This window comes from Ipomoea triloba, chromosome 9 (assembly GCF_003576645.1).
Source record: "Ipomoea triloba cultivar NCNSP0323 chromosome 9, ASM357664v1".
NCBI classification, from domain to species: domain Eukaryota; kingdom Viridiplantae; phylum Streptophyta; class Magnoliopsida; order Solanales; family Convolvulaceae; genus Ipomoea; species Ipomoea triloba.
Window position 1 is genome coordinate 2,374,688 of NC_044924.1, and position 27,809 is coordinate 2,402,496.

The window sequence follows — 27,809 nt, forward strand, 5'->3', positions numbered from 1 at the left end:
GAGGATACACATAACCATTTCAGCTAATAAAGTTGCAGTCTGAACAGAATAACTTTACCAACCACAGTAATAATATGCAGATTTTTATGCAACTCAAGTTGCAGAAATAGTTACATCAAGCATAATTATATATCGTGCTTGTAATATATTCAATGGATTCCAACCTACAGTTCTTATTTCTTTGCTGAACTTCTACTATACTATTGTTATATACTTATATCACACTCAATCTCCATGGAAGCTAGGATGTTATTCACCCTTCTTCTCCTACTTGATTAAAAATTACATTAGAATTAGAATTTAATTGAAACAAACATATGTTAAGGCAAATTAAAATTACTATTACTAAAACATTTAGGGTGTTTTTGGTTCAGGTTATCTCACATAACCTTAAGAATATGAATATGGTAATATCATACACCATTGTTTGGTCTCAAGGAAATGTAAGATTTCTAAACTTTGTTTTTTTGTTCATTTTTGGTAGCTTTCATGCGAATCACATTCCCTTACATTCTTAGGTTATGTGAAATTCCAGAAAATGTTATATTACCTCAAAATATCCATTGAACCAACCACCCTCCTAGAATCAATTATAAACTTGAGTGGCTAAGGGTCAAATGAAGCTGTGTGGTTCTGATACTCTCTAAGAGTAAGTGGCTATGCCAATTGTCTTCTATGAAGGTTGTTGTCTTGAGTGGGGTAGACCTCAAAAGTTAAGGAAAATATATTTGTCTTATAATTCAATTGTTCTGAAGATCCTTACTGGAGTTTTATATGGAACCAAATAGTGTGATGATGATGATCCATATGAAACTCCAGTAAGGATCTGGAAAATTATGCAACTAAAAACCAAAAAAGTTCAATCAAGCCTGCTCCCAGGTCAAGGTCACAGTTTAGACTACTCGAAGCTCTGAAGATGTCTAAATACCACTCACCAAGCGAAGAAAGGACTTAGAAAATAAGACGAACGTGTTTGCAACTACTAGATAGTAGCTCCTTACACCTCGAATGCTACATAGGAATAGAACTTCTTGTCTGTGTTTCTGCAACTCTGTTTTCTTTGATGAGCTTGACTGTTTTCATGGATTCACCATCGATCTCCATGGAAGCTAGGAAATTGTCCATCCTTCTCCTCCTCCTACTTCATTTAACTCATTTTTCCTCTGTTGCAGTAAGTTCTAACATCATCCGTTGCCCTGAAACTGAAAAAGATGCACTTCTTAACTTCAAACAAGGGTTCACAAACCCTTCACATCTGCTTTCCTCATGGATTACTGAGCAAGATTGCTGCAAATGGAAGGGTGTTGAATGCGACAACACAACCGGGCATGTCACCACTCTTGATCTTCACAGCACAAGTCAAGCTGACTCCTTGCGAGGTGAGCTTAGAAATTCATTGCTTGATTTGCCATACTTGAGACATCTAGACCTTAGCCACAATGATTTTCACTATATCCAAATTCCTGATTTCATTGGCTCTTTCAAAAACTTAGAGTACTTGAATCTTTCAAGTGCTAACTTCAGAGGGACAGTGCCTGATCATCTTGGAAATCTTTCGCACCTTCAGTACCTTAATCTGAGTGGTTCTGGTGGCAATCTAAGAGTAAACAACCATGACTGGCTAAGCCAACTATCCTCTCTCAAGGTTATTGACTTGAGTTGGGTAAATTTTGGAAGTTGGAATAGTTGGCTTCATGCAATCAACATGCAACCATCTCTTATCAAGTTAAATCTATCTGCCTGCCGTCTTTACTCACTTCATATTCCCCCTACACTGCTTTTTCTAAACTTCACTTCTCTGCAAATTCTTGATCTCTCACATAACTATTTTGGGTCTTTAATACCAAGTTGGTTATTCAACCTCAGCAGCCTTGCTACTCTGAGCCTAAAAAACAGTGACATCCAAGGTTCAATTCCAAAGACTTTCCAGACCATGACCTCACTCACAGTACTTGATCTCTCAGAAAACAGTCTCAGAGGCGAGTTACCGTCTGCACTGCCATCACTTTTGAAAGAAGTGCGCTTCTCTGGTAACAGCCTAAATGGTTCTTTAGCCAAAAACATCATGCACCTTAAGCATCTAGTAGTATTGGATGTTGCTGGGAATTATTTGGATGACACACTTACTCAAGGGTCACTTAACTTCAGTGATTTGAAGGAATTGGATTTATCTTATAACTCAATTGTCCTGAAGATGAGCCAAAGTTGGATTCCCTCTTTCCAACTTGATGTTATAGCCCTACGATCTTGTCAACTAGGCCATCACTTCCCAAGTTGGCTTAGGACACAGAAAACCATATCCTCCATTGATATCTCTTATGCTGGCATTTCAGACAAGGTACCTGACTGGTTTTGGGACACCTCTCCAGCAATGGAACATATGGATCTTTCTTTCAACCAACTTAGAGGTGAAGTGCCAGATTTGTCAAGATTAAGTCTCTCGGTAGTAGACTTGAGTGGCAACAATTTCCAAGGTCCTGTGCCACATTTTTCCTCAATGATGAAAGGTTTTATTCTAGCAAGTAATTCTTTCAGTGGCACTGTTTCTCCTGTATGTGAGTCGCTGGTTTATAGTAATTCTCTAAGGTTCCTAGATTTATCATCAAACAATCTATCAGGACCACTCCCTGACTGCTGGGTAAATGGGACAGAGCTGATTATCTTGGATTTGGGTAGTAACTTCCTCTTTGGAAAAATACCTCAATCACTTGGAAATCTGCAGAATCTCAAGATCTTAAGACTGCAAAATAACAATTTCTTTGGAGAGCTGCCTTCATCATTGCAGAAGTTGAGAAGGTTGACTGTTTTTGATGTTGGTTCAAATAATCTAACTGGAAGTATACTAATATGGATTGGGGAATTTTACACAGAACTTATTATTCTTTTTTTACGGGGAAACCAGTTTAGTGGAGCCATCCCTCCTCAACTTTGCATTCTTGAGTACCTAACGATTTTGGATCTTAGTAACAATGCATTGACAGGAACAATTCCAAGGTGTGTCAATAAATTTCTCATTATGGCTGGGGTTGAAGGCGTTCCCTCCTTCATTTTTGATCAATATACAACACATGAGAAGGATGCAGTAAAGACCATTATAGTCACAATTTCTAGTGAATATAACTTGTTTTCCTCAAGAATCCGCCCATTTACTGCTATTGATCTATCAGGCAACTTTCTTTCAGGTGAGATTCCAGGGGAACTTGCCAGTCTTGTTCAGTTGAGAGAACTGAATTTGTCGGTAAACAATCTAACAGGACCTATTCCTCCTGGCATCAATAACCTGAGCAGTTTGGAAGCTCTTGATTTGTCCAGGAATAACCTTTCTTGCTCCATTCCACCAAACATGGTTCAATTAAGCTTCCTTGAAGTTCTCAACCTCTCCTACAACCATTTGTCGGGAGAAATTCCCAAAGGCCAACAATTTCTAACATTTGACAACTCTTCTTACATAGGAAATAGATACTTGTGCGGCCCACCTCTTACAACAGAATGCTCCACACCTTTACCTGAAGACCCTCACTGCATGAATCATAATGATCCCGAAATCCAACATCACGCAAGTGATTGGCTAGATGGAGCAGCCTCGTTCTTCATTAGCATGGGGGCTGGATTCATCCCAGGATTCTGGGCATTCTGGGGAAGTCTGCTGCTGTCCAAATCCTGGAGATATGCCTATTTCCGCTTTCTGGATAACACGGCCAACAACATTTATGTGTTCATTGCCATTAAGCTGAGAAACTGGAAGGAGAGGAAGCAGACAAATGCTGAGTAAATGAACATCACAGCTGGTGAATTCTCTAATGATTCACAATCAGGTTTCTTGGCATGCAGAACAAGCTGATGGATCAGCGCATATCTATATAAACAATTCTCCTCTACTTATGTGTGTTTAATGTTAAAGATTGAATAATGTTGATTTAATGCATCAATTGGATTGCTACACCACTTTTCCAAGTACAATATAATTATACAGATACTGATTATAACATATTACTACTTCTATATGTTGTTGTCTGAATGTACAAAGGTGGCCATTCATAAATTATAATCCAAACAAATAGAAACCAAAACTACAGGAAGCCATAGAAACTCCACATCTATCTATCCTATGTTCCCTTCTCTCGCTAGTCTCTTGTAATTCACAAACAAATTACATTTTGTTCTGTTTCGTGATTCAATTACAAATGCCAAAAGCATGTTCAGCAATAAATATATTATATGCATGCTTACTACACACAATATAATGTACAACAACCACAGCTCCTCCGACCACAAGGCGGCCGGCAGCTCCTCCGATTATGAGTCCCCCGATCTCATTCTCTAACGACTTTGCAGAGTCCAGTGCCGGCGCCGCCTTGTGGTCGGATCGGAGGAGTTGTGGTTGTTGTGTAGCAAGCATGCATATATGCCATATATGGAAGGGTGGGGTGTAGACTCTAGAGCGACAATGGGTGAAACACCAACGTTAAACCCAGAAACACAGTGTTAAGTTGGAATTGTTCACACGTATAGCAAGAGGAAAAGAGAACTATGATAATTTGTATTGATGGAAGTAGAAGCTTATTACAGAATGAAGAAGAAGAAGTACAGAGACTATGAAGAGCTAGTACAGTATATATAAGCAAGAAAGGATTAACAGAGAAGGGGGAATGAAGCGTAAATGTACACAAATGCCCCCTACCTTGGCCAAATTCATAGATTGAACGTGGTGGTAAATTGGTAATTGACCTTTCTTCCAGTGACAAGATTGCATGAATGGCGTTTTGACAAAATGCGTCGCTGTTGGCCCACTCCATCCCACCACCCTCAACTTTCATATCTCAACTATGAAAAAGGATAAGATGCCCACCCTCAATTATGCATTATGCAACCAAGCCATATTTTTGCACAAAACCACGTTGTACCTATTTAAATAAACAGAACAATATCTAGTCCGCCGCAGCTAAGTTGGCGCCTAGGCCACCTAGAACACCAATTGCGATGAAAATCTAGACGATCGACGGGTGCATACTCGTAATTTTTAACAATCTTTGATATACTAATTAGTGTATCATGACTCACACACTTAGATCAAATTACACTATGAACTTTGGTTAATACTATTTGCTAACTATATGTACATAGCTATGTATTATTCAACTCACTAAAATTTTTATTTATGATATTTTAAATACAAATTTTAGTACTCCGGTTAAGTAAAATCATCAATACTAATCCAACCAATGTCCCCTATACTATAAATAAGTCTGAGATTGTCTCACTGAAATGTATAAAAAAAATTTAATTCAAATAATGTAATAAAGAATTTTTTTTATGCCTATATAAAAAAAATTTATAATTTAACTAAAAAATATTGTAGGTATAGTCAATCTAACGCAAAACTTACTCTTGCATCATTTGTCATATAAAATTTGACCGTTACTGAAATCATTAAAGCTAAATCGCATGAAGATGAGTTCATGAAATTGTCTGCCATAAACTAATTATAGAGTATTAAATTATTGGAATGATATAAAAAGCCCCACTCTTTATACGATTCCCATTTCTCAACCCACTCCGCAATCTGGACCGCACAAGCTAAGAAACCCCGCAAAAATGGAAGCTCTGATTGCTCAGTTCACAATCCTCTCCGACCAAGCCCTCCACGACAAGACCTTCGATCCCTGCGCCATTGAAGACGTGATGAAGCTCTTCGAGCTCGAGGCCTACAAGGCCTGGGCCGCCATGGAGCTCGAGCAGGAGAAGGAGGTCCAGGAAGCGGAGGCGTACTTGCAGGAAACGGAAGAGCATCTGGACTCGGCCATGGAGAGCGCCATGGAGGAGTTCCGCCGCTTCGAGGAGGAGATGGATCGGATGGCCGCGGCGGAGTACGATAGCCTGGTCGGCGTCGCCGAGAGGGCGAGGAGCATCGGGAAGTCCATGGAGCGGGCGGCCACCGTCGCCGCCAAGAAGTATATTGAAGCCGCCGTCAATTCCGCCGGCGCCTCCATGAGATCTGCCGTGAGAGCTGTCTCTTCTCACTCCAAAAAGGTCCATCCCTCTTGAAGATCAATGGCTGTCAATTTTTCTTTTACTGTGATCTTGTGAACAATAATGGAGAAATTGGGTGGCTTAAAAGTCAAAATTGGGAATTTTATTGTTGATGTCGTCGTTTATATATGCCTGATTTTGGGGCTTTCAATTGACTGAATGGATCTGAAAACAATAAACAGCAAGAAATTTCAATCAAGATGTATGTACTATGTATGATTCTGGGAATTTCCTAGTTATGTCAAGGTTCAAGAGCAAATTCTGTGGGATAAAAGCATCTTAGTGTACTGTTCATAATCATCGTACCATACACTTATCTGAATAGATTTATTCTAATATAATGGTAGAATGGAAGATTTTTTTATTTTTTATTTTAAAATTTTGTTTCGCACAATGTCATCGTCACATACAAAAGCTAACCAAGGACTGAAGCACAAGACATGGTACTATGAATAAGAAATATTAGCCCGGCATGTGCAGCTCAATTAGCTACAAAAGGTGAAATTTTGGAAGAAAAATCAGTGATCAACTGATCAAGTCAGCTCTTTGTGTCAAAGGTTTAGCCTCTATATTCAATTGAGTTATCATGATTTACATTCTCTATCGGGTTGGGACGTGGGGAGCACTTGGATTGGACATTCAAACTTTTGGGAAGAAAAAAAAGAAAGACGTATCTTTCTTAAAAATTTCCATATCTCTAAGGCTCTCAGCATTGTGGCTTCCAACTGATCTTAAACGCAATAATTAATTAGGACTTGTTAGATGGACTAAACATTTTACCAAAATTTTGTGAGATGTACCAAATATTTTACCAAAGCTTTCATATTAGCCAAAACAGGAAGAGTTGTTTTAGATCAACTATAGCAATACATCAAACAGCATTTGGTAGACTTTTTAGTGGCTCAAGATTATTTATTTATTTATTGGTGAGAAAGTATTGTGGAAAATTGAACAATCTTTATTTATTTATTGGTGAGAAAGTATTGTGGAAAATTGAATTCATTATCATTTAGGTACAATAATTATAGTATACTCATTTGTCCACTCATTACGAACCCAAAATGAATAATGACCATCATAACTGATCAGCCAAGCTACATGTTCCATTTGGATCGAGCAATATTCTTAATATATCTATATTTTTAAAACAATATCATTATATGATACTAGAAGGTGTTCAACCACTTCTTAAGAAGAATTGTATATTTTTTTTTAGTCAATACTGTTTTAATTGGGACTCGAAGATTTAAGAGAGTCATTTCGTGTCACTAGGCCAAAAGATCATTGGCAAATTGTATTACACTACCAGTGTGGTGATGCTACAATGTTTTTTAACATATACTTTTTTCCCTTTGTATAAAAAATAGAAGGAAGTGTGAGCCATGAATTACAGCTCAAACACTCATCATACTATAATATTTATCCAATTCTCATTGGACAAAGATTAATATCCAACAACGTTATCTCACTGCCTCCCTGTAAAGAACACTCATAAGGGGCCAAAATTTTGTTAATGGGCCGACAATTATTAGGCCCAAAATGAGTAGGAAACTATCAGCATCTGGGTAAAGGATCAGCGAGAATCTTATCGGCGCCATTCGTTTACAGCGGGATGAGGATTGGTGGGGGCCCGCTTGCTTAACTCCAATTCGTAGAGAAATCGTCCGTCACAATTTCTCTCACTCCCTCAAAAACCCTTTTCTTCTGATTCGTGGCGTAGTCGAAGAAATAAGAAGAATACTCTCTCTCTCTCTCTGCTCGCTCTAGCCATGTCTCAGGTAATTGCTAAATCTAACAATTCATGTTCATCGGAACTTCAGTTTACCTTCAAATCTCATCATTTCCGGTGCATATTATTGTTATTGAAGCATCAATTTGCTCCACTCCAGTTAGTTTATTTGATTTGATTGGACTGTGACCTGAATAGAAGTGAATTCTTTAATTTTTTAATATTAGTAACGATTATTATAAGCTCGCTTTTAGTTCCGCTTAGTAGTTATTTTCGAGGATTTATTCAGAAAAGCAAAAATCAAGTTTCTGATCTTCTTCTCCTGCTGATTTAAGTGAGATTCCGATTTTGCGTTCGGCTTCTATTTCGTTAAACTGGTTCTATTTTATTTGATTTCAGGAGGAGAAAAATTTACCGGCTCAAAAACAAGGTACTTCCTCTCGGTGTGTTCATTCGTCTATACTCTATACGAGCTTTACTGTAGTGAAATGAAATTGTTGATGGATTCACGAGAGTTTCTTTGGTATCATGAAGGAATTGAGTTGTTTGTAATAATTGTTTTGCTACAATATGAGTCTGAAATGATAAGATGGACATTAGACATTGTGCTCAGGTGTATACATATATGCTGTTTTGGTTATTCACTTGAACATTGTATCACCAGTTTCTTAACTTATCTTCTTTGGTGCAAGTGAGCACACATTATTAACTGTTTTCTACAAGTGGCACTTTCAAGTATTAAGATATAAGCAGCCGTAAATTGAATGTTTATTTGCATTTTCTGGAAAAGATGGCTGTGAGGATATAAATAGCGGGGAAAACCATAAAGTTAGACAATAATAATAAAGTTAAGACTAATGCATAAGAGATTCTTTAATTCACTTTACTTCATCTGCAAGGTATCCAGTTTGCTAAGTCTTGTTACTCAATTTTGGTATAACTTCAGATGAACAAACTATATTGGCTATTTTAGAAACTTGTTGATCTTTCATAATTCTTTTAGGTGAAGGGAAGTTGAGAAAAACTGGCTTGGTGTAGTGGTCCTGTGCTTATTACTATGACCTTTTCTTGTAAAAAGGAATTTTTCTTTTTCAGATGAGAAATCTGGAGCAGCTGATAGTAAAAAGCCTTTGGAATCTACTTCTCTAGATACACAATCAGGACAGGGAGGAGCACCCCTTGCTGCTGGACCTGGAATGCATAACCCTTTTGATTTCTCAGCCATGACTGGCCTCCTTAATGTAAATACTTGCCACTTGACTTGGATTAAATATCAAGTTATTAATTTGAGTATTTTAAGTGACCAATCTCTAAAAAATCAGTTTACTTACATTCATGTAATGTCACTGTTCTGATGTAATTGTCATTGCAGAATTGATATTTAGGTTTCTATTACAATTCTGTAAATGAGTAAAGGAAATGTGTATGTTTCTTTAATACAAAATAAAGATTTGTTACATTCATTCTAGTTTCTTAGTTGTTATTTTTGCTGAACCTTCATACATAGTTATTTCTTTCCTTATCTTCATGGTGCCTCAAATATAGGACCCAAGCATTAAAGAACTAGCTGAACAGATAGCAAAAGATCCTTCTTTCACTCAGATGGCAGAGCAACTTCAACAAACCTTTCAAGGTGCAGCTACTAATGATGGAATCCCTCAATTTGATCCTCAGCAATACTATAGCACTATGCAACAAGTTATGCAAAATCCCCAGTTTATGACAATGGCTGAGCGGCTTGGTAACGCACTGATGCAGGTTTATGGCCACATGTTTCCTAGTTTAGTGGATACTGTTAATTTGTTATTATGGAAGGAGCTGACATTTTTATGACATTGCCAGGATCCTTCCATGTCCACCATGCTTGAGAGTTTATCAAATCCTGCACAGAAAGACCAACTTGAAGAACGAATGGCACGCATCAAAGAGGATCCATCTTTGAAACCAATTCTGGAAGAGATTGAGCGTGGGGGTCCAGCTGCAATGATGAGGTGACATATACTAGCAATTTTTTCTTAGTTTGCTTAAAATTTTACCTTTTTTGAATAAGAAAGGAGTGATGGTAAGTTAACATATTATGTCGTTTTTTCTTCAGGTACTGGAATGACAGAGATGTTCTAAAGAAGTTGGGTGAAGCAATGGGTTTCCCAGGTGCAGGAGAGACAGCCACATCTGGTGAAACAGGTACAGATGAAGCAGAAGAAGCAAGTGAAGACGAATCAATTGTTCATCACTGTGCCAGTGTTGGTGATGAAGAGGTGGGTTTTTTAATGTTATATTTATTATTGGGTAAATCCTGAATGCACTAAAAGTATGTTAACAATAAAAAGTATCATTATTGCCTTTTTGGTCCTTTTTGTGCTAAATTTACATTTCAGTACTTAATCCATATTCATCTTTCTGGGGTAAATGATATGGATTCTTAAGATGTAAATGCAATTTCTGAGAGTCATAATATCCTTTTTGGTTATATTTTCAGGGCTTGAAGAATGCACTCACTGCTGGTGCTGATAAAGATGAGGAAGATTCAGAGGGAAGGACGGCACTGCATTTTGCTTGTGGGTATGGGGAGGTTAGTGACTTGAAATATCTTTTTTAAAGATTATATCTATCTTTTACCCAGTTGAAGGGCTTCGTGTGCTATGGTTTTGCTAGGATTCAACTAGCACATTTCAACAAAATTTTAATGCCTGTTTAGTTTGGACAAAATTTTCAAATTTTCCATTCTCGAATTGTAATGAAAAGTGGGTCCTACTTTTATTTTTTTAATAATTATAAATCAAAGAGTAGAAAGCACAGGTAAATAGTGCCCGCAGTTAGTTTTCCAACTTTGGTTCCAACTTTGGGCACCGCTAACATCAATGCCCCAAAGATTGAATAAATCAATATCTATATCTCTTCATCTTAGCCAAGTGCTTGTGTGGACAATCTGACATTGGTGCTTGTATGATCCAAAGAGTAGTGGGGGCCAAACAGTAAAATAAGAAAAAGAGGTTTTCAGGTGAGATACATTATAAACCCTCCGTTTCAAGATCCCAAAATTGAGGTTTTTCAAGTCTCTTTTTAAAAAGAGGCTATCAGTTGTATCAAACAAGCACTGAATACAATAACAATTTACTAAGCACACTATTATATTTTTAGTTGATTTATTTGAAATATTTTGTTTTAAATACTTAACCCTTCAAATTTGGGATGGCTCTTTGTTGTTTGGAAGGGAAATACCAAAAAATGGTGGTTGTGCAATAAATATCCAAAATTTTACTCTATGGCAGTTCTTTATTTTTGTTAGCTTCATTAAAATGGAGTTAACCAGTTGCTCTTGATTCCGTTCAGGTGAAGTGTGCTCAGATTCTTCTCGAGTCTGGGGCTAAGGTGGATGCTTTGGACAAGAATAAGAATACGGCTCTCCACTATGCTGCTGGATACGGAAGAAAGGAGTGCGTTGCGCTTCTTCTGGAGAATGGTGCTGCTGTGTAAGTACTTTTACTCCTGATGAACATTCTTGGTTTTTGTGATCCTATCTCACTTTTTCATTATTTCTACTTGGTTTTCTTCCTGCAGCACTCTCCAAAACATGGATGGCAAGACACCCATAGAGGTTGCAAAACTCAATAACCAGCATGATGTCCTAAAGCTCCTTGAGAAGGATGCATTTCTATAAGCTGGAATGCACCTATGAATTACGTACGCTCGAGTCTGTTGGGTGTCAGAGGGTGTGATTGTGTGTTGGGCTATGTAATCTTTTTTTGAAAAATTGTTGGGGAATGATTACATTCTGGTTCTTTGAGAATTATATCCATGTAACCCTTTTTTTCTTCGAATTCGAATGAATGGTTTGTATTTGTAAAATCACAATCACTGCCTTCCTTTTCTCTTAGGAGGTATTTTTAGGTGGATGGACAGCTATTGCATTTCAATAAACTGTTTTCGACATGCAAGATGCACACAAATTTGCATTCGTGGGTATGATTTATTTGATTAATTTGTGATGAGTTCAGTTAATTAGAAATCGTGTTTGAAGTGTTACACTGTTAATCTGTGCACGAACGATTATTTTTCCTTCTAAAAATAGTAAGACCGGATCAATTCGTGCTAAAGAAACTATTTTATGTTGCAATGTAATTATCTCCAAGCAGAATTTGTTGGTTCTTTTCCACCAAATTTGTAGTCTAATTATTAAATATATCTCATTACTTTTACTATTTATAGTTAGTTGCTGGCGATTTCTTTAAATTTTGATTATAAAAATAATCCAAAATTGTCCTCAATTTACATAATAATTAATGCATACCTTAGCTTGGTTATGTGGCCGAAGTTTCAATTTCTAGCTTCCTTCACTCCCTTGAAGACGTTCCCTTTCTCCCTCTTTGCTTTTACCAAACCGTTTTAGGGTCGGATTACCGAAAAAGTCTTATCCTTAAAACCAACGCCTTGTTTTTTCCTTCCTGTTCATATCCATCGTATCCTCTCTGTGGCAGGTAATTTCCATTATTACATTATTATTAACTGTATGTATTATTTTCCCGGGAAAATAATTCATGTCGTTTTTATTGATTGACGTACATTTTGTAGCTTTGGATCATGATAACGTATAATGATCATTTTTCTTTTAGGTGAAGGAAGGAGCGATATGATGGGTAGGAATAGGGATTTATCAAGGTCTCGATCGAGGTCTCCGGCGTATCGGAGGAGATATTCGCGGTCTCCGTCGCCGGCGAGACATAGGTATAGCCGGAGAAGCCGGAGAGATGGGAGCCGATCCCCTTATTCTTATAGCAGGTGGTACCGATTATTTTCTCAGAAGTTGGTGTGGTATTTCTTTACTTGCATTAATTTTATCTTAATGGATATGCTGTTGAAAACCTCATGAGCTAGTTTAGATCGCATACACTGGCATTTTTCGTGAAACTAATTTTGTTTATCTCGGAATTTGTTGTCACCGATGAGCTTTTTTGTTCGCCTGAGCATATGGATACTTCACTGATGTTCCTAGTTTATGGCCGTATTTCTTCTGTCTTCAATAATCTCGCAGATGCTTATGAAATACCAAGTCTAGTATTGTTGTATCATGCTGCTGTTTCTAAGAGTTTCCAGTCCCTCATTTTGGTCTTCTTCTTCTGCATTCTTATGGTTAATGCCTCATGCTTTGCTCAAGTATTGTGCCCCTGCTCCTGTGATTAAACATTAGTGCCTGGACCAGCGAATTTGGAATTTGCCTACTATTATGTATTATGTTATGAATGAATGAATTCATTGAGTGGAGTACTGGAGCTTCGGCAGTTTAGCCTAATAAAAGAACCTAACTGTAATAAGTGACATTTTTTTTCATGAGTGAAATTAAGAAAGTCAACTGGTTCCCGTCATTGGGGAGGAATTGAAGCAGGTGATGGGTGCCGATAGGTGTCCTTCAGTTGACTTTAACAGTTGTCTATGATAAAAGATGGAGCTCGAGGTTAATTCTTGGCAATTGAGGTAACTGTACATGCTTTCATATCTGATTGCACTGGATGATGGGGTTTGTCTGACACTTGATTCTCATGAGTCATGTCCATTGGTGTCAATATTTCTGTTGTTGCTCAAGCAAAATATGTTGCTGTACAGAAGACAAAGAAGCCGTTCATTGTCCTCAAGACACCGCAAAAGTCATTCTCCTTCTCCAAGGCAAGACAGAAGTCGCTCCCAAACATTAAGGAGTCGTATGAGGCAAAGAAATAGAAGTACCTCGTTGTCTCCTATTGGTAAATCTCCATGTTCAAGTGTTGGATCAAAAGAGCGCAAGGATGTCAGTGAAACATTAAGAAAAGAGGAAGTGGAAAAGGACAAAAGAAGGTATAGCTATATGTTTACATCCCCTAATTTAATCCTTCATTCTTTTTTTCACTCATCTCTTTTCCTTTATTCGAATCAATGTGCCCTTGTTTTTGAACTAGTCTAGGACTTAGTTTCAAGGACTTGATGGTTTATTATTTGGATTCAATGAAGTGATGCTTTCTTGTAGCTTGCTAAATTTCAAGGCCTTCATCCATATATGTATAATCCATGCATAAAAATTAGAGTGAATGAATGCGTTTGTGCATTTCTTAATAAGAGAATGCTAATATTGATGATACTGGTTGTCTTCTTTGATCAATTGTTTTGGCTAGCTGGGATGACAGGGTAGTAGGGTTAGTTTTTGCTATTGCTGATACTTTTTCTGAATGCCGTGACCTGTTAAGCTTGTTTTGCTTTTTCATGAAATTTCAATTCCAAATTAACTTTAATTTCTTTTATCCATAAAATAGAAGGTTCTCGCTCTGTATCATTAAAAATGAATGGAGAAATAGGAAGAGAGAAAAATGGCTTCTGTCTCAGGGATCCATTGTGTTAATTGTTGTCCTGTCTCTCATTGCCTGCAAATTCTTGAACATGTATTTCCTTGTTGAATTATTTGTGTAAGTGTGACTGTGAGTGGAGTTCAATTACTTCTAAAAATTAAATAGAGGGGAGAAGTGTAAATAGAGAAATATATTTGCACATTATAGTTGGTACTTTATGAGTATGAAATCTTTGATTAACAAACATGAGAACTGAAAAGAATAGGCCAACCTAAATGCTCATTAGCTAACCAGGAAAACTGAAGGGAGTACATGCTGCATCCTCTCTCAGCAAGCATACTAGACAAATGAGGCTGGCCCCAGCTTAATTACCAGTCCACCCTTTTGTCAAATTTTCATTTTGAACTGTTCAGTCTTTCTCCTTTACTACTCTGGCATCAATGGGAAATGAGGTTTACTTAAATTAAAATGTGAGGAATATGGTCTGGTCACATATTGGCCAAGGTCCTGCTTATCGGGACTTGTATTCTCAAAATTTTGTTTGGACTTTGGACAATCTCCCTATTGATATTCCTTCTGCCATTGGGATAGACTTGTTTGCCATAGCTTCTGATACTTTAGTTGGAATAATTACAGATCTGGCTATTTATTTTAACAGTAGAATTTGCTGCTTGATCTTAATGCAAGGCTTGAAGTGTTTTTGTGATTAGCTTCAAAACTGCAACAGGTTACTTGACATTCTTCTCCACAGGTTTATTTGAGGAAGTTACCTACTGCTATAGTTCAAATGTTATTTTTGATGATCAAATTGGATGCCTCGTTTACGGTTTATCTACTGTTCACCAGTTTTGATACTCATTTGTTTGGGACAGAATTCAATTAGAGGTATGCCATAATGCATAAGCATGTAGATTTAGGGCGAATGTCAACGTGGAGGTTAGTTTGTCATTCATTTAGCTATACAAATAATATCAGCCATTGCTTTCACTTCAAGAACCAGTATATAATTTTATTCATTCATTTTATTTTGGTTTGGTTGGGGTGGGGGGAGGTAGGTAGGTGACGAAAGTTGTTGTTCGCGTGTATTCTTCATCACATGAACTGGCCATTCCTTGCTTAATATCTTACTCCCTTCTAACAGGCGGCAACAGGAGGCAGAATTAAAATTAGTAGAAGAAGAAACTGCAAAGCGAGTTGAAGACACAATTAGGAAGAAAGTCGAAGAGAGGTTGAACTCTGGCGACATTAGGCTAGAAATTGATAGGCGGCTAGAAGAAGGTCGAAAGAAGGTCGTCTCAGACGTTGCTGCTCAGCTCGAAAAAGAGAAGGAAGCGTATCTGATTGAGTTAAGACGAAAAGAGGCAAGTTCGATCATTTCGCTAATTGATCTCAAGCAATATAATAGTATCTCGATCAGCTTTAAAGTTTAATAAAGCCTTGCTGTGATTGTTATTTGTTCATATAGGAACAAGTTCAGAAAGAGAGAGAAGAGGTGGACAGGATGGTTGAGGAGAATCGGCGGAAGGTAGAAGAAGCACAGAGAAGGGAAGCTTTGGAGCAGCAAAGGAGAGAGGAAGAACGTTACAGGGAATTAGAAGAGATACAAAGACAAAAAGAGGAGGCTTTGCGGAGGAAGAAACAGCAAGAAGAGGAAGAACGTGCCAAATTGATGAAATTATTGGGCAAGAACAAATCCCGCCCTAAATTATCCTTCGCGCTGGGTTTGAAATGACCAAACGGCCGACGTTGGTGACTTGGCTGTGTCCCAAAAGTGTTGAAATTTTGATTTCAATGATAAGTCAGGCAAAGTGGTCTTTTCCACTTTGTATTTTACTTGCCTCTAGTCTACTGCTTTCCTTTTTCCACACCTAAGAACCAACTGTTTGTTTTTTTTTTTTTTTTTTGATAATCCTAAGAACCAACTGTCATTCACCCAGAAACCAACTTAGCTGTCTGGGCAAGCAGTCTCTTTATTTTCAGTGCAAGTGTTATTCACATAGGAACCAACTGAACTGTCCGTGACAGCCATCTTTGTATTTCCCGTGTATAATGAAACGGTGGTAGCTATTAGCTAACTAGCCATGCATTTGTTGACAGTCTGAAAATTTTGAACATTTTCACTGTGTTAGATTCAAAATGTGTCTCCTCACGCCTCGAGATGCGTGGCTTTGAGAAATAAAATAAATTGGGTGTCTGGGTGAAATAAATGGAAGGGGTCACTGAGCTGTCGTCAAAAGTCTGGCGAGAGAAAGACACCTCTTATCATTAAATCATAATTGCTTTCCTGGGGCCCACACCTCACCAAAATCAACGTTGGCTTTCTTGTCTGGTCTCTTTGTAAGGGACCCCCCACCCTATGGGCTATGAATTTATAAAGGGGTTGGTGGTGTAGGTACAACCTGCATTCATTTCTTGTACGTGGAACACTGCGTCAATCTCAGATCTTTTGCTCAAATCCTCACCGTCCATTCCTTCCTCCCCAGAAAAATCGAACCGGCGCGTGCCCGCGAGTTTGCAACTTTTTTGAATTTTGACTATGAAAAATGCCGGAGAACTTATTACTTGCCCTGTGTGTATGTTCATGCAATCTACTAAAATTTGAACACAATTGCAAGGGCTCAACCAGGTTCGAACTGGTGACCTATTGATCTGCAGTCAATTGCTCTACCACTGAGCTATGAACCCTTTTGATAAATTTAATTACTAATTAATTATAACACTAATCCAATCATGTGTCTTTACATGTACAATTGCCCTATTGATCTGCTCTACCACTGAGCTATGAACCCTTTTTAAAAATTAAATTACTAATTGAAAAAAGAATTTAAAAAAATGTTAAACGAAGTGTTTCTAACAGTATCGATAAAATGAAAATTTTATTTTTAGGATAGACATTTATTGGACCATTTCCAGAAGTCTACTGTGGTGTACGCAATGACGAGGTGTCACGTGCCGGGCAGTGCGTGGATCGAGAGGGAACAGGGTCGGGAAATCCGATTTGGATTACTTGGATTTTCCGGGTCCTCCGGTGGCGCTGACAACCGGGTTTATTGGGGGGAATAACGGGAAATTTCTTGTATTTTATGTTAGAGCATTATTTGGCATTTTTCCTGAAGAAAGTAGTTTTTGGAGTTTATTCTTCTGGTCTGATGAGCAGAGCTTACCGCTGATGACGATCTTTGATTACACTTCTAAGTAAATTCCATTTCAAGAACTCATTTCTACTTCTTTCCCATTTGAAAATGAACCTTCATTTCTTTTGAGCTTTCCTCTTCCCTCCCTATCTTGGAGACTCAACTTCTCTTTTTTTTAATTTTTTTACCGTAAACTTTTAACCATGGCACCCCACTGCTCGTGTTCTGAAAACTCTGTGAAGGAATTTTGATATGTGTTTCAACTGGTTCACAAACTTCGATCCAAATACAGCTCGTACATTAATATATATATATATATATATATATATATATATATATATATATATATATATATATATAAAACCCAATGGGGTAGCTCAAGTGGCAAGTGAGCTCCCTTTGTGGGGAAAAATTCCGGGAGAACTCAGAGCGAACGTGGGCCAGTTCCTGTGCCTCTCGGAGCGAACGTGGGTGGACCTGGACTGAGCCCAATGCAACTATCAAAACAGAACTACTAACTTATTCTGAATTGATCAACCAATTAAGTTGTCACCTAAGAGCCACTATAAAACTTTATAACACCACATCATAAAATCATACCTTATAAAATCATAGTACTAAAAATAAAAATATGGATAATATAATAAATAGAAGACATCAAATAAACTAAACATGGCTCAATGTTGTATAGTATTGTAAAAAAAATATATCTAAAAATAAGAGCTTGGCCTCTTTGGACACACTGAATCTCCAAAGTAAGAGTTCAACTCTAAGAAATACAATCAATTTAGATTCAAATTAATTTTACCTTGACAAAGATACCCACTAAAATGCCCCAATGCCCCCACAAAAATTGAATGATGAAAATGGAACATTAATCACGTGAGTATCTTTAAGAAAAAAAAAAAAAAAAAAAAAAGAGAAGAAAAGAAAGTCTATTATTTAAGGTGAGAATGGGACATGATTATTCAATGATTCAGTAATCTTAAGACGACATGCCACATGCACGTAAACAGGTATCAAAAAGTGAGACTATAAATCTGATTTGATTTATTACTATTCGTTGCCCAATACAACTTTGAATTGACTCAATCACCCTACCTGCTCGGCTGCTCCGCTGTAACGCTTAAATGTTCATTTTCATTGAGCAATATGTCCATTATTTGAACATGCATGTTCATTGATTCCATATTAATTATATGAGTTTTTTTGGGATGGTTTTTAAAAGAAGAATCTAGATTAATTGATGGATAGCATATGTTGGTTTCATTTAATATCATGCAGTATTTATCTCAAATACATGTTATGATATATACACTATATAACTATACAAATGATAAACTCGATATTTGTAGTTTTGTACGTATCATATTCAATAGTCAAGTCCTTTGCCGTCTAGGGTTATACTTTAAGTTCAAAACTTAGAAAATGAAAAATAATCATGAATAAAAGTATTACTACTGAAATTCAAAACCAAGTATTTTCCGAGAGTCAAATTCTACAGATGAGAAATGTATTGAATTCAAATTATTTTCATAGTGATGTAGATTTCGGAACACTTTACTAGAGTCAATATCGTCTCGACTCAGGCTCGAACCCACTCATTTCATATGAGACCGCAACAGGTGACACTAGACCACAATCCTATAGAATATATATAACAATAATTTTTTTTTAAAAATCTGAAAATGAGGTGTGATTGTGTGAACACCAATCTTCCCATTCTCCTATAAATAAAGACGTTAGGTAGGGTTTTGATGTAGGCAACCACTTTGTCTAACACAAAGCCTAGAGAAGTCGTCGCAGCTATCTGGAAAGTGCGACCACATCTATCTGTAGTTTAGGGTTAGTTCGTAGGTCCGATCCGCTGTACGCAATCGAGGACGAGGACGAGGAGGAGATATGAGGAGTTTGAGGGGGATGTTGGCTGGCTCGATGCACTTACTTTTCATCTTCATTCCTCAATAACATATATATATGCCATACATACATACATATGGAAGATCATATATCTCTATATATATTTGTCTTCCATATATGTTGATGATGGTCGAGTGATGGCATCGGACCAGGCTTCATTCCTCCCAAAACACCCATATTTCTATCTGCTCTTTTATCTACATGGATTCACGCCGGGCGCCGGCCGGCCGGTGAGCTGGTTCTTGTTTTTCCGATCCCTTTGCCCTTTTGTTATGTAGATTAAAACTTAGTTAACTTGTTTTTAGTGATGAGGCCACTACCCAGGGCTCAAGGGTGTGCACGGAATAAACTTCCGGCTCCTTTGTGTGATCCAGCCGGCAAGTAAACCGGCCTAAGTTGTCCGAATCAAATCAAGAAGACCGAGTTGAATTTGTAATTTTGTGCTTATTAAGCCTCCTAATCTTAACCAGGACCACAAAGAGCTAGAAGGCTATAGGCACTCAGTTAGAGCTTGTAGTTATCAACTTAATTTCTTCTCAATTTGTTGTTAGGGTTTCGAGAAATTTTAAAATATATATGTTTCGATCTGCTTTTTCACCTTTCAGTATTCCATGATTTCATTTCCAGGTTCTTATTTTGTATGCATGTAAAATATATATATATATATATATATATATATATATATATATATATATATATATATATATCCCTTGAAAGTAGAAGGGAGAAGCTAAGCAGGCCAAGCTAATGATTTACTGAGAGACGATCTAATTGTAAAACAGAAGTCTCGATCTCGAATTGAAGTTAGAGATTTGAATCTTACTTGAAACAGTTTTGATATTAATGTTAATTGTAATGATATTATTGCTCGAAACAGTTTTGATATTAATAATGTTAATTGTAATGATATTATTGTTTGCGTAAAGCTCTTGATTTCCTCTATGATTCTTCACAAATGGGGATCCTTTCTGCAGCATCTATCTTTGTTAATACAACAAATTTCTTCCATGTTTGGCTATGCATGGCTATGAAACTACAACTCTAACTTTTTCCATTTTTGCTTATTATTTCTCTTTTTTGTTTAATTATTGAACCGCACTTTATTTATTTAATTTAACTTGTTGGGTTTTCATTATATTGCATGTTTTGAATAATATTTGTTGCCCCACAGGACACAGATAACATAGTAACAGTGAACCCCATCACTTCCAGTAAATGAAGATGCAAAGACTTTAAATTCTGTGTTTTATCAGACTAGGTTTTGGTGTAAATAGGATTGTATTTTTGTGTTATTTAAAAAATGTTTTTTTAGCGTCATGTATCCGTGGACTAGCTGTGCTAGTAATCTAAGTCTGTAACCCTATCTATTCTACACTCATTCATGGCCTTTTATTTTATTTTATTTTTTTGAAACAAATTCATGGCCTTTTATAGAGTATAGACTTCACATTATTCAGTTTTATCCAACATTCATCTTCTGTCTGGGGTAATCCAATCCGGGTTTATCAATCTGACGAGCTGTTTAGTTGGTAATAATGTACTTACAAGTTTAACTGCGAACTGAGAACAGACTATTAACAAGGTCACAAGACTAAGTTTACTCAGTCCACCACTTAAGCAGTGCAGCGATTATATTGTGGGATTCTCCTGCCATTAAAAAAAACATTAATCTTGGATGTTATGACAACTACCACATCAACGTAACATTTAAAGCAACAAGTTTTTTTTTTTTTTGCATTTAATTAAAAAAGGGAGTTTATATATGAAAACCAATCTTTAATTTTCTTGTTTGATTTCATTGCATAATTGCACTTTTAAGTTGTTACTATGACACTAATCTTCTTGATTTATTGTAGTCTTGAAGTATTGGCAAGAAAGGCTGCCCAGGCCATGAAACCAAATGTATGTTGGGTATAGATTATTAGGTTAGGTTAAATGAGATTATTAATTTTCCGGTCTATAAAATAAGAGAATGTGATTTGACAAAAATAAAAAATAAAAAACTCTACCTTGCAATTCTAGAGATTACACCATCCCAATGGTGACACACCTATCTGATCAAGATCTAACCGTCTTACCATTTGTGTTTGGTAACACTAATTACTTTTAATTTGGTGGACAGTTAGTAATAGCAACGAATAATTTTATATCTTTAAAACGATCCATTTTCGGTGTTCGAACATCGGGCTTTTTTAGGAGTAAGTGTTAGATTTAATGCTAACCTAGATATGAGTTTGTTTGGTTTCATTTGTAAACATGAATGTAATTAAGAATGTTGTTGTGGGGTTGGCCTAGTGGTGTGTGAGAAATGAATACTACTATTACAACTGATGAAATCAATGGAGGTTTTGTTTGCATGCTTTCAAGGAGATTCCTTTGCTTCAGTACAATACAATTGAATACCAAGTAGCTACAAGAAAGATTCCAGACCTGGGTTTTAGCGAAGAGGAGGTCAAGAATTAACTAAGGAAAAAAAGTACTGACATATGTTTTGTTAATTAAATCTCTTTTTTTTTTTTTTTATAACGAGGAAAATTTGACATCACCAACGTGGGCAAAACATACCATGGATCAGAATCCGTTGAAAATATTTATGTGTCTGGTTCACAATGCAATAAGAACCCTGGTCCATGGTATAACAATTGGAGTTTGCAAATTTTTATGTGGACTTGGTCCACCTTACAAGATGAACCTGCGTCCAAAATACACAATTTACATATTAAATGCTCACAATTCAAATTGTGAACATTCAGTAGGTAAATGAGCACGGTCCACCTGGTATAAGTTATTGTTGAGAGTTCCCATAAAAATATTTGCAGCTAATGAAGCGGCAAATTATGCTGTGGACTCAGGTCCACCTTGGGTCCAAAACTTTTGTCTTTTTTTTTTTTTTAATTAGTAAACATATTGCTGAATATAGAGTTGTCCAAAAATGTGTGAATGTAGAGGTTTCAAAGTGTGAATGTAAAGTATAGAAATCGTGAATGTAGATTTATGATTGTGTGAATGTAGAGTTGCCCAGAAATGTGTGAATGTGGAGGTTTCAAATTGTGAATATGGAGTATAGAAATCGTGAATGTAGAGTTATGCATGTGTGAATCTGTAATAGAGTTAAGAAGTTCTAGCAACTTGTAGCTCTGTAATGTGTGAATGTGGAGTTCTCAAGTTGTGAATGTAGAGTATAGGACCTGTGAATATAGAGTTTTGAATGTGTGAATGCATAACAGTTGTAATATAGTTACTAAACATATAATCATGTAATGTGTGAATATGGAGTTTACAAATTGTGAATATAGAGTATAGTGTATGTGAATGTAGACCCAGGTCCACCTTGCAAGGTGGACCTGGGTCCACGGCATAACAATCCTAATGAAGCTTGGTTGAGCACTGAAGATGGGCCAAACTCCACTTTGGACCATTGGAAAGTTTTTGGCCCAATGCAATTCGATCAAGAAAACATGTTTCTGGTACTCAAAAAACATTCCAACTAACGTACAACGTAGGATCAACAGATACCTAAGAGATTCAATATAATTTCAATAAGTTCAATTCCAACATTTATTCCTCAAGCTCAGAAGGGAACAATTGATCGACCCAATAAGAACAACAATGTTTCTGTGGCCATATATGCATCACAAATAACAATCTTCAATTCTCCTTTCATAGGCTTAGCACTGTAGTTCCATCCTGGTCACCTCTCACCACAGCTAACACCTGCACCCACAACAATGACTCAATTTCAAAATACGATCTCACATTGACTCTACAAAGGGTCGAGACTTCTCTACCTTGCTCATAGTAAGCCTGTCGTCGAAATCGCTCTTTAGACAAAGCAATGCAGCTCTTGCCATATTCACAACCAATCTAACATCATCACTGGTATCTAGCACCAGTCTGCTGTCCACCACCTTCCTCAGGGCATCTTCATCATGAAGAAATGGTATTGCCTTTAACAAATGAGTAGCACTTTAGTCCAAATCCATTTTTTTCGGATAACTCTAATTAAGTTGGTCAGATTATTGGCTTTGGTAACCATAAAATTCCAAGTTCGACTCACAGTGAAAACAACCTGTTAGTCTTTTTTATTTTAGCCAGTCAGGTATGCTCAATCTAAGCTATATCCTGTCCAAGCTCGGGGAATGGCTGTAAATTTTTCTCGTTATAAAAAAAAGTTAATCTTATCTGCACGGGTAATTCAGTTGATACTTGAGTGACAGACGTAAAGTGAATCTTACCCAATCAAAAGATGAATGGTGGCCATCATCATCTTCCTCCTGGAGATACTTCTCTGTCTTTCCTGTTATGAGCTCTATGAGGAACCTCCCATAACCACGAATATCAGCCAAAATGTGTTTGCTCTGTTCTCTATGATCTTCACCGCATCTTTCAACCATGCATCAAAGAACAGAGAAAGAAAAACATTACTTATTCATTAGAAAATTCATACTGCTCAGTTGCATATATAGATATATATATCTGGTTCTGGTTCTGGTTCTTACTTAGCTGACAAATCTTCATTCTGATTTGCGGTGCCACCCTTCAGCAACCTTGCTCTATTCACTATGCATAGCTTCAATAACAAATCAAAGAAACAGACCGATTATTCTTGTTCTACATCACTTCAAACTTTCAACATTACATATGCATTCTCTTTTTTCAGTTACTATATTACTGAATAAATCATGTCTTGTGACGTTAGCCGTACTAAAACCGAATATTGACCCTATTGCAAAAAGGGTCTCGAACAGGGCTAGGGACCAGATTGCAATTGTGGTACTCAATAGCCCCAACTAAAAATCGAGGTAAACCAGCTTGATCGGCTCAAACTAAAAAATTGCTTCAGCTGGATGTCAAACTTGTAACATTGTGTTAACAAGTTAACAGCATGATCAATTTGGTTAGGGTAAACTAGTCTGGGTTAAATTGCCAGTAAATAACAAACTCAAACTAAGAAAGCCAATAGACCCTCGTGCTAGAAGTCAAACTTATAATCTTTTTCACCAAGTCAACAACCAACTTGACTGGGTCTCTAACGTACCATTGCAGAAGAACCATGAAAGATTGCAACTTCAGAGGAAGCAATGGAGATGTCTACAACAGGCCCATTCTCGCATTCCTCTTGAAGATAGCGAAGGCCGGCGCCTATTTCTAGCGCCACATTCCACCTCATTTTCCATGGAATTCTCTTACTGCACTCATCATCTGCACAAACCTAAGAATTGTGAATCTTCAATTCTTGATCTTAGAGTTAATTAATTAGCTTAGGGTTTTTGTGTGAAGATCAGATGATATGAGATTATTACCTAGCAGGTTCATTTCAAGAGTGTAGCTGCAAGGAAAGTCGTAGACTAAGAACATAGATTCATCGGTGCAGCAGTGTCCGATGAGGCCGAGAATACTATGATGTCGCACGTGGGAAATGATCTCCAACACCGACCAGAACTCATCGTTGTCCTTGGGGAAACATTTCACCATAACAGGCGTTCCCAGAAAAATCCCTTCATAAACTCTATGTTTCTCGCGAGTGGGGCACACGGCCGTGATCTCATCGCCATATCCATTCGTCATGTTCTCGATTTCTTCGATGGATAGTATCCGAGGAAACCCCATTCTCCAGGCCAGAGGCCGCCAACAAGGGCTCTTTGGCGTCGGCGGAGGAATATGTTTATCAGAAACTTCTTCTTCTTCTTCTTGATCGGAGATTTCTTCGTCTTTGTCGTTGTTGGGTAGTTTATCTTGTTGCTCGGATTGTTTGTGTTCTTCTGGGCGTTGATGTTCATTATCATTGTTCCACCATTGTTCATTGTGCTCTGGAGTTCGCAGCGGCATCAATGTGGCTAGGCCTTTTCTCTTCATCACTGCTATGTTGCAGGCTACGTGCCCATATATATACACTTTCTCTTTCCTCAGAAAACTGCCATGCATACATACAATCCACACTCCATTATAAACAAATTAAATTGCTTTGCCAAGAAGATAACTAATCCAGACCATTCCAGTCAAGTTGATCAAACACTGGAACTATTGACTCCATACTTAATGTGACCCGCCTATTGACCTTTTAATTTGAGCGGATCAACTATATATGACCTTCATGGTCTCTTGTGGGCTAGGATAACAAGGTCATCTTTACCCAGTCTACTTGGGTAATGGTTGCTAACTTCTTGGTAAAAGACTTTTGATTTGAGCCAGTCAATTATGACTTTCATGGTTCTATACTGATTAGGATCACAAGGTTGAGTTTACCCAGCACACTTCTGTAGTGGCTTCGGGTTCTCTAGTAAAACACTTTTGATTTGCCCTGCTCAGCTATGACTTTCATGATCTTTTGTCAATTAGGATCACTTTTGTCAATTAGAATTACAGGTTCGGATTTATCCTTGCTGCGAGTTTTCATGGTAAAAGAAAAAGTAGAAGATAACTAATCTACAAAAAATGGAACTTTTACCTGTCCAAAACTATCCAGCGTGGATTCAATTTGTGGGCTTCTTCAATTGTTATCTGCCTAGGATCATATCCTGCCGCCAGAGTGAAATCAAGATTAACCTGCATGCACAGCACATACAATTTTGTGTTAGAAAAGAACAGTAAATTAAACCTGGATGGACTTTAACCTTAATTAGTAATTATTAACTTCAATTCTCTTGCAATGTCTGTAATATGGCTGCAGAATGCGCTGATATTCTTCTCTCTTTCTGTAAATCTCCGCCTTGATCACTCTGGGACTCGTTTCTGCTTGTCCTTGGAAATCTAAGTTTAACCCTACATGCAGGATTTTATCATACTTTTAGTAGAGACAAAACATGATCATTCTTTAGTTCTGATATGATCGATCAGATCTAATTAGAATATATAGATTAAATTGGAAAATTAAACTTACAGGTCTTGGATCCAATTGCGACATGGAACGGGAAGCAAGAGGAGGGAGAAGTCTTCTTCTCAACTTCAGACAAGACCCCAAGACCCACCAGTCTGTCTTTGGGTCTAACAACGTTGTTGATCGCCCAGTTCAAGGCGTCCATGCCCGCTTCGCCGCGTTTTGCATCCATGGCGACGATGATGGTGTTTTCTCCAGATGATGCACAGAACGACGGTTCTAACAGAAACTTCATCATCCTTAACTTTCTTCTGGCAGATTATCTCAGCTAATTAAGCTTTAGCAATTTTCTTCGACGATATAATCTCCTTCCATTTGATGTTTTATTGCTTTGTTATAGTGCATGGACGAGGAATTATTACTTGCATGAGAGGTATAAAACTTTGTTGGTTAGAAAATTGACACAGTAACTATAAAGTTTATATTGCTTTTAAAGTTGTCTATTGATTTTTTGGATAATTTGTGGTCTTAGCTGATTAAGATTACAAGACCACCTTCCTTACAGTGCATATTTAAGTAGTGTTTGTTGACTTTCTTGTAAATTAAAGAATCTATTCATTTAACAAAGAAATTCGTTACAAAAGAGTGAAGAGTTCGTTAAAATTAATAAAATGGCTGCAATCATAGGTTGCCACGAACAACGATAACTTACAAGGATGCTCATTATTGGCTTGGTCGATAAACATGTTTGGAACTTTGGAGTTTGGGAACGACTTGGACGGCTGTTACTAGTTTCTTAGGCAAAGCGTGAAGATATTTATAGTTAGAAACTAAAGAATAATCAGAAATATTTATAATTTTTTGTATTCACTAGTAAAAAATTGTAAGCGGATGTGGGTGTCGCGAAAAAGTTGATTAATCATATCCTATAATATAATTGATTGAATATATATCTCTTTTATTTTGGAACTAATTAACTCAGGGTATGCGAATAGTAGTATAAATGTAGTAGCTTTGAGTGGATCAATGTAATAACACTACAAGTATTTTGTAGGAATAGAACATGATTTGTAATAACTAGACAATAGCAATTTATACAAGAAAATTCCAACCAATTTAATTAATTTCATAGTGATGAGTTCGCGGGGTTAGGCAAAATCCGACTGCTCCAGCCCCAGAGACGAGCTCCGGGGCAGAATGGTGATCGCCCGTGGCCGGCCACGAAGGCCGGGCACCGGGTCCCCGCTCCCAAGTCCAGCCACCCGCCGAGTAGTCCCCTCCGGATCCCTTGTCTTGGGCCCAGGTCTCTTTCACAATGGCGTGACTCGTGTGAGTGGGTACGAAATTTTGGACAAAGCTAAAAGAAGCATGTTAGACCTCCGAGAGGGCGTACTGTCAAAAACATGCAAGCCAAATTGAGAGCGATCATAGTGACTAGTGAACCACAATCCAATAATATACACAAGTATATGCCTGTAAGCTAAGTTCTGATCTCTTTCAGCTTCAATAATTAAGTGTTGATGAGATCTCCGATCTAACGGGCTAACGGCATTATATATAGTGCTAGAGTACTTAAGTACTTTACTTTGTGCCAAATACTTGTGGTCTAATGGCACCCGGTTGCAGCCCCAGTGTTCCAATGGAGACAATATTGACTCTCTTCAACAGATAACATTAATAACATTAGCTGTTAGTTGATAATTTCTATCTTTTTGAAATTGAGCATTTTGGAGTTCCAAAACTTGATTAACCAAACACTTATATTAATGTTTTAAAAAAACTTTTTATATTAATTTTTTAACCATGTCAAATAGCTAATGTAGTGGTCAAATAAATCAAAATTGATTAATAGGCTAACTATTTTA

The 27,809-nt window shown here is 37.2% G+C and overlaps 5 protein-coding genes, 1 long non-coding RNA gene and 1 other non-coding gene across 8 annotated transcripts; 4 read left to right on the forward strand and 3 right to left on the reverse strand.

Annotated features, from left to right (window-relative positions):
* The first annotated feature begins 1,081 nt into the window (after positions 1-1,081).
* Positions 1,082-3,772, forward strand: LOC116029072 (receptor-like protein EIX1). The gene has a single exon (XM_031270954.1). It carries the CDS (start codon positions 1,082-1,084, stop codon positions 3,770-3,772), a length of 2,691 nt encoding a protein of 896 aa, XP_031126814.1.
* Positions 3,773-5,506: 1,734 nt separating this feature from the next.
* LOC116028735 lies at positions 5,507-6,338 on the forward strand. The gene has a single exon (XM_031270546.1). The coding sequence runs from the start codon at positions 5,596-5,598 to the stop codon at positions 6,043-6,045; it is 450 nt and encodes a 149-aa protein (XP_031126406.1). The 5' UTR covers positions 5,507-5,595; the 3' UTR covers positions 6,046-6,338.
* A 1,317-nt stretch (positions 6,339-7,655) lies between these two features.
* LOC116030004 (ankyrin repeat domain-containing protein 2B-like) lies at positions 7,656-11,703 on the forward strand. Its single transcript, XM_031272080.1, has 9 exons — positions 7,656-7,808; positions 8,159-8,189; positions 8,855-9,000; positions 9,305-9,517; positions 9,602-9,750; positions 9,855-10,017; positions 10,239-10,331; positions 11,093-11,232; positions 11,321-11,703. Exons 1-9 carry the CDS (start codon positions 7,800-7,802, stop codon positions 11,418-11,420), a joined length of 1,044 nt encoding a protein of 347 aa, XP_031127940.1. The 5' UTR covers positions 7,656-7,799; the 3' UTR covers positions 11,421-11,703.
* Positions 11,704-12,072: 369 nt separating this feature from the next.
* Positions 12,073-16,148, forward strand: LOC116029440 (uncharacterized protein At1g10890-like). 2 transcript variants are annotated; one of them, XM_031271451.1, is made up of 5 exons: positions 12,073-12,237; positions 12,373-12,538; positions 13,361-13,588; positions 15,215-15,434; positions 15,539-16,148. In XM_031271451.1, exons 2-5 carry the CDS (start codon positions 12,390-12,392, stop codon positions 15,803-15,805), a joined length of 864 nt encoding a protein of 287 aa, XP_031127311.1. In that variant the 5' UTR covers positions 12,073-12,237; positions 12,373-12,389; the 3' UTR covers positions 15,806-16,148. The 2 variants fall into 2 exon arrangements, with proteins under 2 accessions (XP_031127311.1, XP_031127312.1); XM_031271452.1 differs by lacking the exon at positions 12,073-12,237 and having other exon boundaries at positions 12,395-13,231.
* A 538-nt stretch (positions 16,149-16,686) lies between these two features.
* Positions 16,687-16,758, reverse strand: TRNAC-GCA. Its single transcript has one exon. It is a non-coding gene; the product is annotated as a tRNA-Cys (tRNA).
* Positions 16,759-23,237: 6,479 nt separating this feature from the next.
* Positions 23,238-24,983, reverse strand: LOC116029074 (probable receptor-like protein kinase At3g17420). The gene is made up of 5 exons (XM_031270955.1): positions 24,431-24,983; positions 24,166-24,329; positions 23,627-23,697; positions 23,363-23,510; positions 23,238-23,270 (listed from the first exon to the last, which is right to left on the reverse strand). The coding sequence occupies exons 1-5, from the start codon at positions 24,981-24,983 to the stop codon at positions 23,238-23,240; spliced, it is 969 nt and encodes a 322-aa protein (XP_031126815.1).
* Positions 24,984-25,610: 627 nt separating this feature from the next.
* Positions 25,611-26,115, reverse strand: LOC116029112. The gene is made up of 3 exons (XR_004100274.1): positions 26,008-26,115; positions 25,762-25,889; positions 25,611-25,673 (listed from the first exon to the last, which is right to left on the reverse strand). It is a non-coding gene; the product is annotated as an uncharacterized LOC116029112 (long non-coding RNA).
* Between the last annotated feature and the right edge of the window lie 1,694 nt (positions 26,116-27,809).